At 40.3% G+C, this 17,801-nt stretch overlaps 1 protein-coding gene across 5 annotated transcripts in view; it reads left to right on the plus strand.

The window, feature by feature from the left end:
• Nucleotides 1-17,585, plus strand: part of secisbp2l (SECIS binding protein 2-like) — a 117,396-nt gene extending 99,811 nt beyond the window's left edge. For all 5 annotated transcript variants that reach the window (XM_052040437.1, XM_052040436.1, XM_052040433.1 and 2 more), the window contains 4 exons: nucleotides 3,368-3,588; nucleotides 4,767-4,921; nucleotides 12,475-12,691; nucleotides 13,706-17,585. In XM_052040437.1, the coding sequence (XP_051896397.1) occupies nucleotides 3,368-3,588; nucleotides 4,767-4,921; nucleotides 12,475-12,691; nucleotides 13,706-14,325 (1,213 nt within the window). In that variant the 3' untranslated portion in view covers nucleotides 14,326-17,585. The remainder of the gene's footprint in view (nucleotides 1-3,367; nucleotides 3,589-4,766; nucleotides 4,922-12,474; nucleotides 12,692-13,705) is intronic.
• Nucleotides 17,586-17,801: the final 216 nt, after the last annotated feature.

Here is a 17,801-nt window from a genome sequence, read left to right on the forward strand (position 1 = left end):
TCCGACTTAAATATTTATCAGAGATAAACAGGTAAACCTTACCTTTAACTACCTACCAGCTACTCACCTGCCTTGCCCCTTTATGCCGAAGCCCCTTAAGCCAAAGCCCGACCACTCTGCTCCCTCTCACTCAGCTGCCCGCTCTGACGCTGCCCGCTGGATATGGCGATTTGCTTTTTAAACTGCCCGCGCCGCGCCTGCACAGTCCAGCCCCCACTCTTCCCGACTAAAACATATAGAAACACTTAAAGAACCTTATAAAAATCTAACCCTAATAATCACAACCCTATTAAAAACTAACCCTTATAATTAAAGCCCTATTAAAAAATAAATGAAAAAGTAAAACTTAAAACTTATCTGCTCCGAAGTCTTCCGAAGCGAAACCCATGAAGCCTCCGAAGTTGTTTTTTCTCTCCCCATGCTAATGCTAATGGGGATTCAAAAACATGCTAATGGGGACAGCTTTTTATCAAGAATGAATCTTTTTAAATGATTTAGTAACTGATTGTGTCATTAGCTACTATTTTGCCACATAGTATACATATTCAGTACAACCTTGGACCTTGTATATTTGTATTTTCAATTTCTCTAAGTTTGCAAATGACACAATGATTGATTGTGGGTAGTGAGGAAGGTTGTTGAAAGATACAGCAGGGTATAGATTAGTTGGAGATTTGGGCAGAGAAATGGTAGCTGGAGTTTACTCTGGACAAGTGTAAGGTGTTGCACTTTGGGAGATAAAATGAAAGGGGAACGTGGGAGCATTCATGTACAGAGGGATCTTGAGTACAAGTCCATCACTCCCTGAAAGTGGCAACACAAGTAAATAGGGTAGTAAAGAAGACATACGGCATGCTTGCTTTCATCATTCGGGGTGTGGAGTATAAAGATCAGGAAGTCATATGGCAGCTGTATAAAACTTTGGTTTGGCCACATCTGGAGTATTGTTTGCAGTTTTGGTTGCCACGTTATAGGAAGGATGTAGAGGCTTTTGAGAGGGCACAGAAGAGATTCACCAGGATGTTGCCCGGATTGGAGAGTATTGGCTATAAGGAGGTTGGACAAACCTGGATTGTTTTCTCTGGACTGTTGAAAGTTGGAGGATAGAAGTATACCAAATAAGGATAGATAATTCTTTTTCTTGGGGTGGAAATTTCTAATACTAGAAGCCGTAGGTTTAAGGTGAGAAGTTATTGGTTTATTATTGTCACATACTGAGCTACAATGAAAAACTTGTCTTGCATACAGTTTGTACAGATTAATTCATTAAACAGTGCATTGAGGTAGTAGAAGGTAAAAACAACAGAATACAGAGTAGTTTCACAGCTACAGAGAAGTGCATTGCAGTTCCAATGCACTTCTGATGCAGAGAAGGGGAAAGTTTAAAGTTCTAGAGATTTATGAAGCAAGTTTTTTTTTTACATACACAGTGGTAGATGCCTGGAGCATGCTGCCAGGGGAAGTTGTGGCAGCAGATATAAGAGCAATGTTTAAGAGGCATTTAGACAGACACGTGAACAGATAGGGAATTGAGGGATACAGTCTGTGTGTAGGCAGATTTAGTTAGAATGCCATTATGGTTGGCGCAGACATGGTGGGCAAAGGGCCTGTTCCTGTGCCCGTTCTGTCCATCGGACATCACAGACATGATAGCTCATGCTATGAAATTATAGCATCTGTACCTTCTTGATGGTTCTGTAACAAGAAACAGCACTTAAATCTAAACAACCATCTATTGTGGGGAAAAATCAAAGTAAAGTTTGAGTTTTTCTTCTCATGCTATCTGCAAAATAACTTTCTTATCATTGGGCAAGTACTATTGGTACTCCATTAGGTTACAATGCATGTAAGGTATGACACATTCATTTGTTCCCTCTGCAAATGCAGAGAATAGAATATAATGCTTTCAGTTCTACAGAAGGCAGTTCGGCATTAAACTTGGGAGCACCATGAGAGAATATCAGATTCATTTAAACTGTGATTATAAATGAGCCACATTTATGTTTTGAAGATAGCAAGATACCAGGTTGTAAAAAAAAAAGGCTTTTGGCATCCTGGCATTCATAAATCAAAGTATTGAGTATAGGAGTTGAGATGTTACGGTGAGGTTGTATAAGACGTTGGTGAGGCCAAATTTGGAGTATTGTGTGCAGTTCTGGTCACCTAACTATAGGAAGGATATCAGTAAGATTGAAAGAGTACAGAGGAGATTTACTAGAATGTTGCCAGGTCTTCAGGAGTTGAGTTACAGGGAAAAATTGAACTGGTTAGGACTTTATTCCTTGGAGTGCAGAAGAATGAGGGGAGATTTGATAGAGGTTTACAAAATTGAGGGGTATAGACAGTTAATGCGAGTAGGCTCTTTCCACCTAGATTAGGAGAGATAAGTACGAGAGGACATGGCTTTAGGGTGAAAGGGGAAAGGTTTAGGGGGAACATTCGGGGGAACTTCTTCACTCTGAGTGGTGGAAGTATGGAACGGGCTGACATCTGATGTGGTAAATGCGGGCTCACTCTTAAGCTTTAAGAATAAATTGGATAGATACATGGACGGGAGAGGTCTGGAGGGTTATGGACTGGGCGCAGGTAAATGGGACTAACAGAATAACATTTTGGCATAGACTAGAAGGGCTGAATGGCCTGTTTTCTGTACTGTAGTATTCTATGGTTCAAGTCTGTTAAAATAATTTGTATCTCAGTGTTGCAAATGTGTGTGTAAAACATCTGTCACTAAGCTGGATTTTTCACTCATTTGTGAACATTGAAAATAGACAATAGTGCCTGCTCCTTCTGCTTGAAGAAAAATTGGAACATTTGGCTATAACTTACTGATTAATGTTAATACCATTTAGTCGAATATTTGTTTCATGAGAAAGCTAACTGGGAGGACAAAAAGGTAGTTTCCTTTTGAAAATTTTACTGTACTGGGTTATTAGCAGTGATTTGATGCATGGAACAATTCACTTGCTAGGGATACTTACTGATATCCAGGAGGGTCAAATGAAGATGTGTATGCTTGTTTGCTGATTTTTTTTTTCCCCCCAATTACAACAGTCCTCTGATAATTTATGGTGAGAATGAATAAATGGTGATAAACAGATGTTGATGGCCAATAAAGTATCAGAAAGCTTCATACTTCTGGTATTAGACTGCCAACTGATTCCAAGGAATGTGTGCTGACACAGACCACTGGTTGTTTCTGGATATTAAATGCCTATTAGTTTCAGTATTGCAGGATGAACTATTGTAACTCAAAAGTCATTTGGTTATGTTTATTAGGTAGCCTTATTATCAGCTTTAAACACTTAAAAAAAAATTATGGCTAAATACTTTTCTTTCACACCCTTTAAATTTTTCCCCCAACCAGATATTGTAATCAAGTTCTCAGTAAAGATATCGACGAATGTGTGACACTGCTACTGCAAGAACTTGTTCGCTTTCAAGAACGTATTTACCAAAAAGATCCAATCAAAGCTAAAATGAAGAGAAGACTTGTCATGGGTTTACGGGAAGTAACCAAGCACATGAAATTAAAAAAGATTAAATGTGTGATCATCTCTCCAAACTGTGAGAAAATTCAGTCTAAAGGTACAGTAGACATCATCAAGTCATGACAGAGACTAAGTTTCATCTGATCTTATCTGCAGCGCAATTCCCCCATTACTGCACCCCATGAGAGAAATTCCATTTGTTCTATCCATTGCTCTCCCCACCTCAGTTTCTTGCCTTCTGCCTTTCTCAGTTCTGATGAAGGGTCTTGGACCTGAAACATTAACGGTTTCTCTTCCCACAAATGCTGCCAGACCTGACTTTTTGCAGCAGTTTTGTATTTTACTATTTTCTTTCTTGGTATTTTAGGTATCTAATGCTGCAATAAAGGCTGGGAATTTCCAGTTAGCAACATCAAGATCTGCCCAGAAAGACTAAGTGGGTTCAGTGGTATCTGATTTTCAGTTAAGTCTGGAGGTCCATAGTTTTGAGCATAGGCTTTGTCATCAAACTGGCTTTGCAACAAATGAGATTCTCAGGCAGCAAGTAAGGAAGTGAATAGCTTTCAGTAACATCTTAAACGTGCACATTGGTGGAAAGTAAAAGTTCAAATATATATAAAAACATTTTAACTGTGGAGCTTACAGGTGTTCAAAGGGAATTTGCACAAAAATTTAATTTTTCTGGGCCACAAGCATGATTGAAGTAATTATGTGGTAAGTAACCTATTTAAAAACGCAGTCACATCTCCTTTAGCGAGGCTTAATATTTTCTGTGGCTCTTGTATGCAAATGTATGAAAACCTGAAGTTCTGGTCAGATCAGTGTGTTGATTTGTGAAGACCTCAACAATGCAGTCTATGGAAGACTAGGGTATTACTTGACTAGTGGATTTCTGCATTTCATTGCGTGCATTCGGATGACAGAAATTTCTTTGAGGTTTACAGAATAATGATGGTATTTGCTGCCAGTTTCACTGTAGTTACAACTGGGAACTGGGCCAAGAAGTTTTTAAATTTTTTTAAAATTTTATTTACAGCATGGTAACAGGCCCTTCCAGCCCAACAAGTCTGCGCCACCCATTTTTTAAACCCAAATTAACCTACCCGTACATCTTTGGAATGTGGGAGGAAACCCACGCAGACACGGGAGAACGTACAAACTCCTTACAGACAGCGACGGGAATCGAACCCTGATCGCTGGCACTGTAATAGCGTCGCGCTAACCGCTAGGCTACTATGCCGTACCTTTGCTTAATTCATTGTTCCATTCTTTCAGGTGGACTGGATGAAGCTTTATACAATGTGATTGCTATGGCTCGGGAGCAAGAAATTCCTTTTGTCTTTGCTCTTGGACGGAAAGCTCTTGGTCGTTGTGTGAATAAACTTGTTCCTGTTAGTGTTGTGGGGATTTTCAACTATAGTGGTGCTGAGGTATGTTGTTGAACTTAGAGCCATACACTTCCATTTCAATACAGGCATAAAATCTATACAGTAACAAGTCTATTGTTTGGTAATTGCATCATGGTTGCCATTTATGAATCATGTTACAGCACGCTTCTGCTAATTAAATGACGGTTGAATGGAGTATGTTTTATTTACTGGGAAATAGCAGTAGAGTCCCACTGCAACTAATTAGCAGGCTATACATTAAGTTGAAATAAAAACATTGCTTTGGACTTAAGTACATTAAAACAACAAGTGTTCAGCCCAACCAGTCCATGCTGACCAAGATGCCTATCTAAGCCCGTCTTATTTACCTGCGTTTGGCCCATATCCCTTTAAACCTTTTCCTATCCATGTACCATATTGATGACAAGTAGTAACAAGCCCAGCACCAACCCTTTGGGAACACCACTAGGCACGGGCCTCCAGTCTGAGAAACAACATTCCATCCTCACCCTCTGCTTCCTATCATGAAGCCAATTGTGTATCCAGTTAGCCAGCTCTCCCTGGATCCCATGCAAGCCAGCTTTTCATAGCAGGCTACCATGTGAAACGTTATCAAAGGCCTAACTGAAGTACATATATAATATGTCTGGTGCCCTGCCATCATCGACCTTCTTGGTTACTTCTTCAAAAAACTCAAATTCATGAGTTATGATCTCCCATGCACAAAGCCACGCTGACTATCCCCATCTTTCCAAATGCATACATCTTATCCCTTAGAATGTCCTCCAATAACTTCCTACCACAGATATTAGCCTTACTCTTCCGTAGTTCTCAGGTTTTTCTTTACAGCCATTGAATAAAACCATTGAATGTAGGCCCCCTGGTAGCAGCAGGGATACTGAGAAGCAGATTGTGAGGCAGATTTTGGAAAGATGCAAAAATAACAGGGTTGTTATCATGGGAGACTTCAACTTCCTGAATATTGATTGGCACCTGCTCAGTGCCAAAGGTTTAGGTGGGGTGGAGTTTGTGTGTCCAGGATGGATTCTGTCACATTATGTTGACAGGCTCACTCAGGTGACAGATCTATCGGTGGGTGAGCATTTGGGGACAGCCACCACTGCTCCATAACCTTTCGCATTGTCATGGACAAGGATAGGAGCAGAGAGGACGGGAAGATATTTAATTGGGGAAAGGCGAATTAAGGCGAGAACTTGGGAGTGTAAATTGGGATGACATTTTTGAAGGGAAATGTACTATGGAGATTAGGGATAAATTTGTCCCGGTGAGGCGGAGAAGGAACCATGGGTGACAAGAGAGGTGGAACAACTAGTTAGGAGGAAGAAGAAGGCGTAAGGTGTAAGCAGCAAGGATCAGATACGGCTCGTGAAGAATATGGAGTAGCAAAGAAGGAACAAGAAGGGGCTAAGGAGAGCGAGAAGGGGACATGAAAAGGCTTTGGCGAGTAGGGTTAAGGAGAATCCCAAGGCTTTTTTCTCGTACGTGAAGAGCAGAAGGATGGCTAGGGTAAAGGAAGGTCCGATTAAAGACAAAGGTGGGAGGATGTGCCTGGAAGCTGTGGAAGTGGGTGAGGTTCTCAATATTTCTCTTCAGTATTCACCAAGGAGAGGGGTCTTGATGATGCTGAGGACAGTGTTTTGGTAATGTTAATGTTCTAGAGTATGTAGATATTAAGAGAGGATGTGTTGGAGCTGTTAGAAAATATTAGGACAGATAAGTCCCCGGGGCCTGACAGAATATTCCCCAGCCTGCTTCGTGAGGTGAGGGAGGAGATTGTTGAACCGTTGATTAGGATCTTTGAGTTCTCGTTGTCCATGGGAATGGTACTGGAGGATTGGAGGGTGGCAAATGTTGTCCGCTTTATTCTAAAAAGGTAGTAGGGATAGTCCAGGAAATTACAGACCAGTGAGCCTTACGTCTGTGGTGGGTAAGCTGTTAAAAAGGATTCTGAGAGATAGGATCTATGATCATTTACAGAATCATGGACTGATTAGGGACAGCCAGCATGGCTTTGTGAAGGGAAGATCTTGCCTCTCAAGCCTGATGGGGTTCTTTGAGGAAGTGACCAGGAAGATTGATGAGGGTAGTGCAGTGGATGTGGTCTACATGGATTTTAGTAAGGCGTTTGACAAGGTTCCGCATGGTAGGCTTCTTCAGAAGGTCAGAGGCCAAGGGATCCAGGGAGGCTTGGCTGTGTGGATTCAGAACTGGCTTGCCTGTAGAAAGCAGAGGGTTGTAGTGGAGGGAGTGCATTCAGATTGGAGGGCTGTGACTAGTGGTGCCCCACAGGGATCGGTTCTGGGACCTCTACTTCTTGTGATATTTATTAATGACTTAGATGAGGGAGTGGAAGGGTGGGTTAGCAAGTTTGCAGATGACACAAAGATCGGTGGTGTTGTGGATAGTGTGGAGGGCTGTTGAAGCTTGCAGAGGGATATTGATAGGATGCAGAGCTGCACTGACAAGTGGCAGATGGAGTTCAATCCAGAGAAGTGTGAGGTGGTACACTTTGGAAGGACAAACTCCAAGGCGGAGTACAAGGTAAAGAGCAGGATTCTGGGCAGTGTAGAGGAGCAGAGGGATCTGGGGGTTCATATCCACAGATCACTGAAAGTCGCCTCACAGGTGGATAGGGTAGTTAAGAAAGCTTATGGGATGTTAGCTTTCATAAATTGTGGGATTGAGTTTAAGAGCCGCGAAGTGATGATGCAGCTTTACAAAACTCTGGTTAGGCCACACTTGGAGTACTGTGTCGAGTTCTGGTTGGCTCATTGTAGGAAGGATGTGGAGGCGTTGGAAAGGATGCTGAGGAGATTTACCAGGATGCTGCCTGGATTAGAGAGTATGGATTATGAGGAGAGACTAAAGGAACTAGGGCTTTACTCACTGGAGAGGAGGATGAGGGGAGACATGATAGAGGGATACAAAATATTAAGAGGAATAAATAGAGTGGGCAGCCAGCGCGTCTTTCCCAGGGCACCAATGCTCAATACAAGAGGGCATGACTTTAAGGTAATTGGGGCGGGGAGGGGGGGGGGGGTTGGTGGTGGGATGTTCAAGGGAGACGTCAGAGGGAGGTTTTTCACCCAGAGAGTGGTTGGCACATGGAATGCGCTGCCTGGGGTGGTGGTGGAGGCTGATACGTTGGTCAAGTTCAAGAGATTGTTAGATAAGCATATGGAGGGATATGTGGGAGGAAAGGGTTAGATAGTCTTAGGAGTGGTTTGATGGTCGGCACAACATGGTGGGCCGAAGGGCTTGTATTGTGCTGTATCGTTCTATAGTACAACATTCACCACCCTCCAGTCCTCTGGCACCTCTCCTGTGGCTAACGATGATACACATTTCTCAGCCAGGGATCCTGTAATTTTTTTTTTGCCTCCCATAGTGTTCTTGGATGTACCTGATTAGGCCCCGGAGATTTATCTACTTTCACATGCTTTAGGACATCCAGCACCACCTCTGCTGTAATGCAGAGACATTATATCACCAAGCCATCCCCATCAACCATCAGAAGTTCCGAAGTCGTCTTGTCTTTCTCCACGGTAGAAACAGAGGAGAAATACTGGGGACCTCACCCATCTCCTGCAGCTCCACACAAAGATGTCCCCTTTGGGTGTTTGAGCTTTTTTGTCTCTGTAGTTACTCCTTTCCCTTAATTATATGTAAAATCTCTTGGAATTCTCCTTGATCTTGTCTGCCAAAGCTATCTCATGCCCCTTTTTTTTTTGCCCTTCAAATTTCCTTAAGTATACTCCTGCATCCACTATAGTCCTCCCAGGATTCACTTGATTCCAGCTGCCAGAACCTGCCCCATACCTCCTTTTTCCTGAGAATAACATAAATATCCCCTTTCATCCAGGATTCCCTACTGCCAGCCTTGCCCTTCACTCTAATGGGAACATACAGACCTTAAACTGTCGTTATCTCATTTTTTAAAACCCTCCCACTTGCCAGATGTCCCTTTGCTTGCAAACAACTTACTGCAATAAACTTTTACAAGTTCCTGTCTAATACAATCAAAATTTACCTTGCCCCAATATAGAACTTTAACTTGTGGACCAGATCTGTCCCTTTCCATAACTAATTTAAAGCTAACAGAATTATGGTCACCAGTCCCAAAGTGCTTCCCCACCAATAGTGCAGGACAAGTGATTGAACTATTTTCCAAGAGCCGATCAAGCTTTGCCCTCTCCTTAGTAAGGCCTTCTATATATTACATCTTAAACCTGTGCCCTCTAGTTCTAGGCTCCCCACCCTGGGGGAGAAAGACTGATTATCTATCCTATCTATGCCTCTCATAATTTATAAACCTCAAATGCAGTCTGACCAGCATTTTGTAAAGCTGCAACACGACATCCCATCTCTTGCACTCAATGCCTCAGGTAATGAAGGCAAGCATACCAACCTACCCTATCTACCTGTGTATAGATTCACAGGTACTTGCACCCCAAGGTCTATCCATACATCAATGCTCCTCGGGTCCCTGCCATTTATTCCATATATCACACTAGAATTTAACTTTCCAAAATGCATTACCTCACACTTGTGAGTCACACTTGTCAGGATTAAATTCCATCTGCTACTGGACTGCCCAACTTTCCAGTTGATCGTTTTGCTGTGTCCTTAGTGTATGACTCCACCAATTTTCATGTGTCTGCAAACTTGCTAATATACACACAGACAACAAAGGTCCCCGTTGTTGACTGTAATGTCGTTTTTTTATCCTCCCCACGTTCTCATCAACTTCCCCTTCGATTCTATGCCTCAGCCACGTAGTTAGGGCAGCTAGTGGCAATCAGTTAACCTACCAGCCCACACGTCTTTGCAATGTGGGAGGGAGCTGGAGCACCCAGAGGAAATCCATGTGGTCACGGAGAAAATAAAAACTCCACACATGGCACCCAATGTCAGGATTGAACCTGGTTCTCTGGTGCTGAGAGGCAGTGGCTCAACAAGCTGCACTACTGCCGCAATGGCGTTGGATTTTCAGGTTTTTGACATCTCGCATTATTCCCAAAAGTTGATTGTTAATGGTGAAGCACAGTTGTGTGGGGTATATTAAGTGATGCTCTACCAAGTAAGATCACAATTAATAGGGACAAAAAGAATGATGCAAAGCTATAAGACCATTTTATCAATGTAGGTCAACACAGTTCTCATTAGCAGTCCTGCAAGTTCCTTTCCTTTAACTTCAGCTACACTGTACTCTGGCAATAAATTCATTCCTGTTCATAAAACAAAGATGATTTCTTGATCTGATTCCTTCTATCAAAATGCTGTGGATCACTTTATAGAACCATAGAACAATACGGCTCAATACAGGCCCTTCGGCCCACCATGTTGTGCCGACCTTCAAACCACACCCAAGACCATCTAACCCCTTCCACCCACATCCCTCTAAATTAAATTCCTCCATATGCTTATCTAACAATCTCTTGAACTTGTCCAATGTATCAGCCTCCACCACCAGCCCAGGCAGTGTATTCCATGCACCAACCACTCTGGGTGAAAAACCTCCCTCTGATATCACCCTTGAACTTCCCACCCAGTACCTTAAAGCCATGTCCTCTTGTTTTGAGCATTGGTGCCCTGGGAAAGAGGCGCTGGCTGTCCACTCTATCTATTCCTCTCAATATCTTGTATACCTCTATCATGTCTCCCCCTCCCCCTCCCCCTCCAATGAGAACAGCCCTAGCTCCCTTAGTCTTTCCTCATAATCCATACTCTCTAATCCAGGCAGCATCCTGGTAGATCTCCTCTGCACCCTTTCCAACACCTCCACATCCTTCCTATAATGAGGTGACCAGAACTGGACACAGTACTCTAAGTGTGGTCTAACCAGAGTTTTGTAAAGCTGCATCACTTCACAGCCCTTAAACTCGATCCCCCGACTTATGAAAGCTAACATCCCATAAGCTTTCTTAACTACCCTATCCACCTGTGAGGCAACTTTGCTCTGTGGATATGAACCCCCAGGTCCCTCTGCTTCTCTACACTGCCCAGAACCCTGCCATTTACCTTGTATTCTGCCTTGGAGTTTGTTCTTCCAAAGTGTACTACCTCACACTTCTCTGGATTGAACTCCGTCTGCCACTTGTCAGCCCAGCTCTGCATCCTGTCGAAAAAAAACTGCTAGTGAGAAAAAAATCATTGAAAATTTTCCAGTGTAACTTAATAAACATGATGGATATCAAAACATGATGAGTACTTAACTATCATTGAAATGTGCATTTAATTGGAAGTTTGAAATATCAGCAAATCTAATTGAATGTTTCACCAATCTGAAGTATTCCTGTTTTGTCAACGATTCACTTTGGTTAAGAAAAACCAATTCCAGAGGTGGTCTATAATAACTGGAGTATCAACATTTGATCTGCCTGTGTCATTGGACTCCCAGTTAGGCTTTGACATTGCTGCCAGGACTTTTTTTTTGAGCCCTGAAAAGGATCAAGGGTGAAGGAAATATATTTCCATTGCTGGTGTATGAAATGATTAAAAATGTAGATCATGGAAGTGACTAATGTATTTTTCAGGCCACTTAGTCCTAAGAGTCATGGGGAGATACAGCACAGAAACTGGCCCTTCAGCCCACCAAATGCATACTGACCTTCAAACACCAACTTCCTCTGCTCGTCCCACTTGAGCTCCCACTCGTATTGATGTACATTTTCTTAGCCAGTTTGTCACTCCCTTTATAATTTGCATTACCCAGAGACCTTTAACTTTTGGCTTCAAAATTAACTGATAAAGCACATCTTGGTCATTAACTATGATTTCCACCATTCCAAATCTACAACACCATTCTCAATCGGCTAAAATGTCATAATTTTAAAATGCTTGAATCTTTTTTTCAATGTATTGATATTTTCCAAGGGTAACCTTGTGTGTAAATAGCATAACGCTGTTACATTGCCAGTGACCCAGGTTCAGTTCTAGCCACTAAGGAGTTTGTATGTTCTCCCCGTGTCTGCATGGGCTTCCTCCGGGTGCTCCGGTTTCCTCCCACATTCCAAAGACGTATGGGTTAGGAAGTTGTGGGCATGCTATGTTGGCACTGGAAGCGTGGCGACAATTGCGGGCTGTCCCCAGAACACTCTGCATAAAGATGCATTTCATTGTGTTTCAATGTACATGTGACTAAAAGATAACTTTTATCTTCTTCTCCCTAGTATCTTCACTTCAATTCATCCATAACTCTGAATATATCCTGTCCCACTCTAACTCCCCCACAGCTGTTAGTTACCATCTTTCCTGACCCTCCAATACTTCCGATTTAAAGCTTCCATAATACTTGCTGTGCTTTGGCACATCAGTGGCTCAGGAGCTTTCTCCAACCACTTTATAATGTCTCCCCTGCCTTCTCATAGCACTCAGCTTCCCTTATTTGACAATAGGATAACATGTCATCAGCCATCCAAGCACATTTTGTACATAACCAGCTACAGCAGCTAGGGATGTTGGTTTGATGTCCTGCTTGTCAAAGCATTGTGATTTTTCCCTTTTATTATCTTTACCCGATAAGTAATATTCATGTAACTTCAAATGAACAATTGTGGGATTTCTCTGCTTAGAACCTGTTTAATAAGCTGGTGGCATTAACGGAGGAGGCCCGTAAAGCATACCGTGATATGGTAACTGCCTTGGAGCAAGAACAAGCTGAGGAGGCGCTGAAGCACACCAGAAAAGTTCCACACATGGGTCACTCCCGTAACCCTTCTGCAGCGAGTGCCATTTCATTTTGCAGTGTTATATCTGAGCCCATTTCTGAAGTGAATGAAAAGGAATATGGTAAGTGACCACTTTTCAGATCACTTTGCCAACCAGCAAAACTCCTGTCGATGCACATAAATTCTGACTGTGCTAAATAGCTATTAGATTAAGCAGATACAAGTGATTAATCTTAAGGATCCCAAATACACTTCTGAAAAATGCCAAGTCCCAGGGTCTGCTTCTGTGTTTTTAATATAAATTGTAACATTCTAACAGATGTTTGTGATCTTAAGAAATCTTGTATTTCAGTTTTCTTCAAACAAATTTTATTGTCTTTTCCCCAGTGTAACATGTAAAACTGTAATTCTAATGTATGGTTGAATTTGGATAAATCTTGATATTGTTGCGTTTTTGGTTACACCAGGCTATGGGGGAATATATTGAAGTTCTCGGTATTATCTTGGAATATTTACCAAGCTTCTAGCTCATCTCTGAATTTATGAAAGTATATGAGATCTCTATTGTTTGAATGAATTGGCAGTTTGGATGAACTAAGACACTCACCTTAATAAATAAATAAATAAATAAATAAATAAATAAATAAGGGCACATTTTACTTGGTGTACAATATTTGCATGAAACTTGTGTATAGTGGAAATTATTAGTCTTTGTCCACTTATGTGCCATCTACAAGCTGTCCCCAGGTTAAGAGCACTTGACTTATGGACACCTGCACGTGAACAAGCTCCCATAATATTACATTCAGAAGTCCAACACATACATATGTTCATTCCTACGAACAAAACTAGTTTGTTCCCTCCCCCTCCCCCATTGTTCTTCCTTATCAGTCTTGTGTACTTTTGCTGCCATTTATTACAATACTGTGGAGGTATGGTGGTTATGGACAAAATTGACCTCTGTAAGAATGGAACCCGTTTGTTACCCTGAGGGTGGTCTGTTAAAGTTGCCCAATCTGAAGATTGATTTAAGTCTAAAATTCTTCCTTTCTCAACAGTTGGGTATGTCTTGCATTTTTCACTCTGTTACTCAATAATGTCAATCTGAAATCGTAAAATGTGTTTTGTTTTTAAGAAACAAACTGGCGAAATATGGTGGAGGCCACTGATGCACCCGAAAGTTCTGAGATCGAGAAAGCCACACCAAGTGCGACCACTGTTCTGCAGAAGTCTACAGGTTTACCAGCAGTCACAAGTAGTGCTAACAAAACGGTCTTAGGAATGACCACTACCACCTCTGTGGGCCAGACATCCCATCCAACAAAGTTCACTGGTTCAGACAAGGAAGAAGGGAAAGCTGATGATATGTTAGAGTGGGCCTCTCAGCAGAGCACTGAGACTGGGTCACTTGACGGTAGCTGCAGGGATGTTCTTAATTCCTCCATGATTAGCACCACCAGTACTCTTGTACCAGACATGCTTGAGGAGGAGGAAGATGATGATGAAGAGGAGGAGGAAGATGATATTCCCGAGCCTGTTGCCATTGTGGTAACCTTTAGCAGTAGAATTGATGATTGGGTATCTGAAGCACAAAAAACACTGGAAACATTGCAGCTTGGCAAAAGTATTGATAGTACAGAGGAAGATCACAATGGGCAATGTGATGTAGAAGAACATGAAATGGTGGAGCAAGCAGATACGATCACAGAGAGCGAGGGCTCTCAACCTGCAGAATCGGAGAGACATACCTGCTAATAATTCTAGCCCCCAGACCAGCAGCTCCCATTTAGAGCACAGTTTATTTTTGGGTAGACTCGTGAGATTACAAAAATCATATTTTCAATTTTTACATTACACAAGCAACTGTTAAAAGTATTTTGATTCCATTAATGGTAATGCTTTGTTTGAAATGGGTTAAAATATGGTGGAAAGTACAGATTTATTTCAAAACTCAGCAAAAATATGATGTGCAAATTTGAAAGCCAAAAGCAATAGCCACAAAACACTCAGTTTTATTCTTTATAGAGTTTGTTATCTTTTATTGAATTTGTTTCTCCTTTGGACCTTAAAAAAAAATACCCCCTATCAACTTAGCACATAATTGGATCAAATCACTATTCTTTTGCTTGTAAAATAACTAATTCAGAAAACTTTTAATCACATTTCATAGTCTTTAATATTAAATGCCTAACTATAGAATTTTTTTGTGAGCAGTCATTCGCGTCTACCTGAAGATTTGCTGTAAACAAAACATCACTGACCTCAGGAACATGTATAGGAACAATTAAGTAAGAATCTGCTGTTTATAACTTGTCAGCTCAGTTTCATACTCATTGTATGGATAGATCATAAAGTCACATTGAAAAGTTTTCTCATTTCAAATCTGTCCTGTACTGACCCAAACCTCAGTGTCTTTGTGAATCATAATGTTTTTCTAGATGGTTTATGAAAGTCCTTTCTGAATCTTTGGAGAAAATGTAAGAATTGATGGGGGGAAAAAAGCCAGCAGTTTTGTTTACAAGAAATTCAGTCTCCAAGTGGCAGTAGTTTTATATCAGAATTTAGTTTAACTGATATTTAAAAGATGATCTATCTCTACGAAGTTTAAACAGCAAAATGGTGATGTTTTTAAAGAGATCTATTACTTGTACAAACTATGACTTTTGATCTTCAGTGGACTGCAGTTGTGTGCAATAGATTGCACCTGTGATGGATGCATGTAACCATACCTGTACATAATGAAACTAATGTTACTAGCTGTAAAAAGAAAATTACTGGGACTTAACAGACTTTATATGGAATTTGCTTATATCAGCATTGTATAATTGTATTCAGGGAAAGTTGATAAAATGGATGTTATACAGCTCTTCATTCTCCTTTTCTATATTGCTATTCACTACTTTGCTGCCATCCAAAACAGACATTTTGGACTTGAATCTGGAAAAAAAGTGAGAGCTGGCCTTGTGTGTGCATGGGGCATTCTAGAAAATAGTTCATTTTAATTGAGATGAACAAGCAAAATTGTTATCTTCCTCAGCAGCATTGTACAGCACAGGTTTACACAACATGAACTGTAACAATAGCCATTATATCTTTAGTTATGATTCCTTTTTGTTACATCAGGCTTGCAATTCTGGATTGCATGATAGGTGTTTCTAAAATGTCAGTTTTGACTATTTGCGTAGTTATAAACTACTTTTTGCTGTTATAGCAGCAAATAATGTCTTCATTGCAACATCTTGATGATAATGGTAATAGAGGCTATGGGGTACTTCTGCATCTTTGTAACAATTGAAAATTGGCCCAGCATTCAAAGTTAACAAAGGAACATGGATCCATTTGAGCTGAAATTTGTTCAGCAGATGTACTTGGTAATGCAGATGAGACCTATGACTTTAATTGCATCATGATCATTATGAAAATTTGTTTTGCACTAAATTGATTGCAGGAGTTACAGAAATTCACTGGTTGCATTACATCATAAAATGCACATGTACAGGGGCAAGGTAGCTTTATTAGGATAAAACATTTTAAGATCAGACCTTCAGCTCTATCTGTACACTGAAAGTAAACAATTTTGGTTGCAAGACTGGGTGTAAAGAAATTCTGTTCACATTTATTGCTCTTAAATTGAAGTTTCAGGATTTAAGTCATGCACATTAATCAAATGTAGGTTTTCCTTAATGGCACTTCAATTAAGTTTTTAAATCTAACTACAGCTGATGCCTACAAGTGTTCTATTTTTTAAAAAATGTGCAACACTAAAGCTGTTGCATGTTTGAATGAACCTTTATAGATGGCTTGTATAAACCAAATTGGATTGAAGGATGCATCTCATTCAAAATGGTACAGAACCTTGACTGGAGGATTTTTCACCTACTCTCATATGCAAAAAAAGAAAATACTTTCACAATGGAAAATTTGTTGCTTCATGGAATTGATGGAAGAACACTGCTGGTGTATGGCAATGTTATACAGAGGGTGGTTAACGATTCCACAGTATTGCATTATTTTGGTGTTCAGAAGTCTATACTTGTGGTACTAGTACGTTGTGCACAACTTGATCTATAGCAACACCTGGTGCTAAAAAGACTTTTAAGAAAATATTTTTAATCTTTATAGAGGGGACATTTTTTTGTTTCATAGTTAATTCCATTTGTAAATTTTTACCCAAAATAGAACTATTCGTATACAAAATGATGGCAACTTTCAAATAATCTTTAGTATTTAATTCCTGATAAAGAATAATATATTATACGAAATGACTTTCAAAGATTTTGTTATCTTGGTTCTTAATTTAACACCTTTCTATTGTAAGCAGATGTCCTGAACAGGGTTAAATGCTATTTTGTTTTAATACACTGTTCAAGAAAGAAAAAGTACTCCATGTTGGTGGTTAAAAAGCTAACATAATATCCATTGTAGTTCAGACTGTTGTATTGTACTAATAGTGTGGATAGCTTTGTGATTGTTACACTTATCTCAATTAATAGGAACCAGTTATTTTTCATGTGTATTGCTCTTGTATTGAAAAGCAAAGGATTGAGACAAATGTTTCTGTTCGGACACATTCCCAGGACGGTTTGCGTTGGGTGAGTACAGGATTTGTTAGACTTCTTATACTCAGTGCTACAGGAATTCCAAATGTGTCCAGTTGAGTAAAGTGACCTGACCTTAAATTGTACAGTATGTGAATTTTAACAGTAGTTGCCTAATCAATGCTGTAGGCTAAATCGTGCAGTTTCTCTCCTGAGAGGCCCTGAAGACAGGCTGTTAATATTCAGTAATGTGCCACTTGCTATATATTAGTTTGATTTATATTTTATTGTTTTCATTTGGAATCCAATTCAGAATAGGCAGATGCAAAGTAAAATTTGAGAATTAGTTATATGAAGGGTGATGTGTTTTTTGCTTGTGTGACCAGCATATCTCATTTCATTTAATGTACATAATTCCATAATTAAAAATATACTTGCACTATGTAAATATCAGAATTTTCCCTCCTGTAACTAATAAATTTGCTGATTATTAAATTTTCCTTGCATTGTGTAATTCATTAGTTTTATTTGCACTTTCAGCTTTTGAAAGGTGGATTCTAATGTCTAAGATTTGCTCTAAACTTTTAGCTACAGAACATTTATTTTTGTGTAACTAGGCAAATTTGACTAAGTATTAAATAAGCTCAGTTTTAGAGCATTACCCAGTGTGTTGTTATAGATTTCCATCCTTGC

Source organism: Pristis pectinata, chromosome 28 (genome assembly GCF_009764475.1).
Source record: "Pristis pectinata isolate sPriPec2 chromosome 28, sPriPec2.1.pri, whole genome shotgun sequence".
NCBI classification, from domain to species: domain Eukaryota; kingdom Metazoa; phylum Chordata; class Chondrichthyes; order Rhinopristiformes; family Pristidae; genus Pristis; species Pristis pectinata.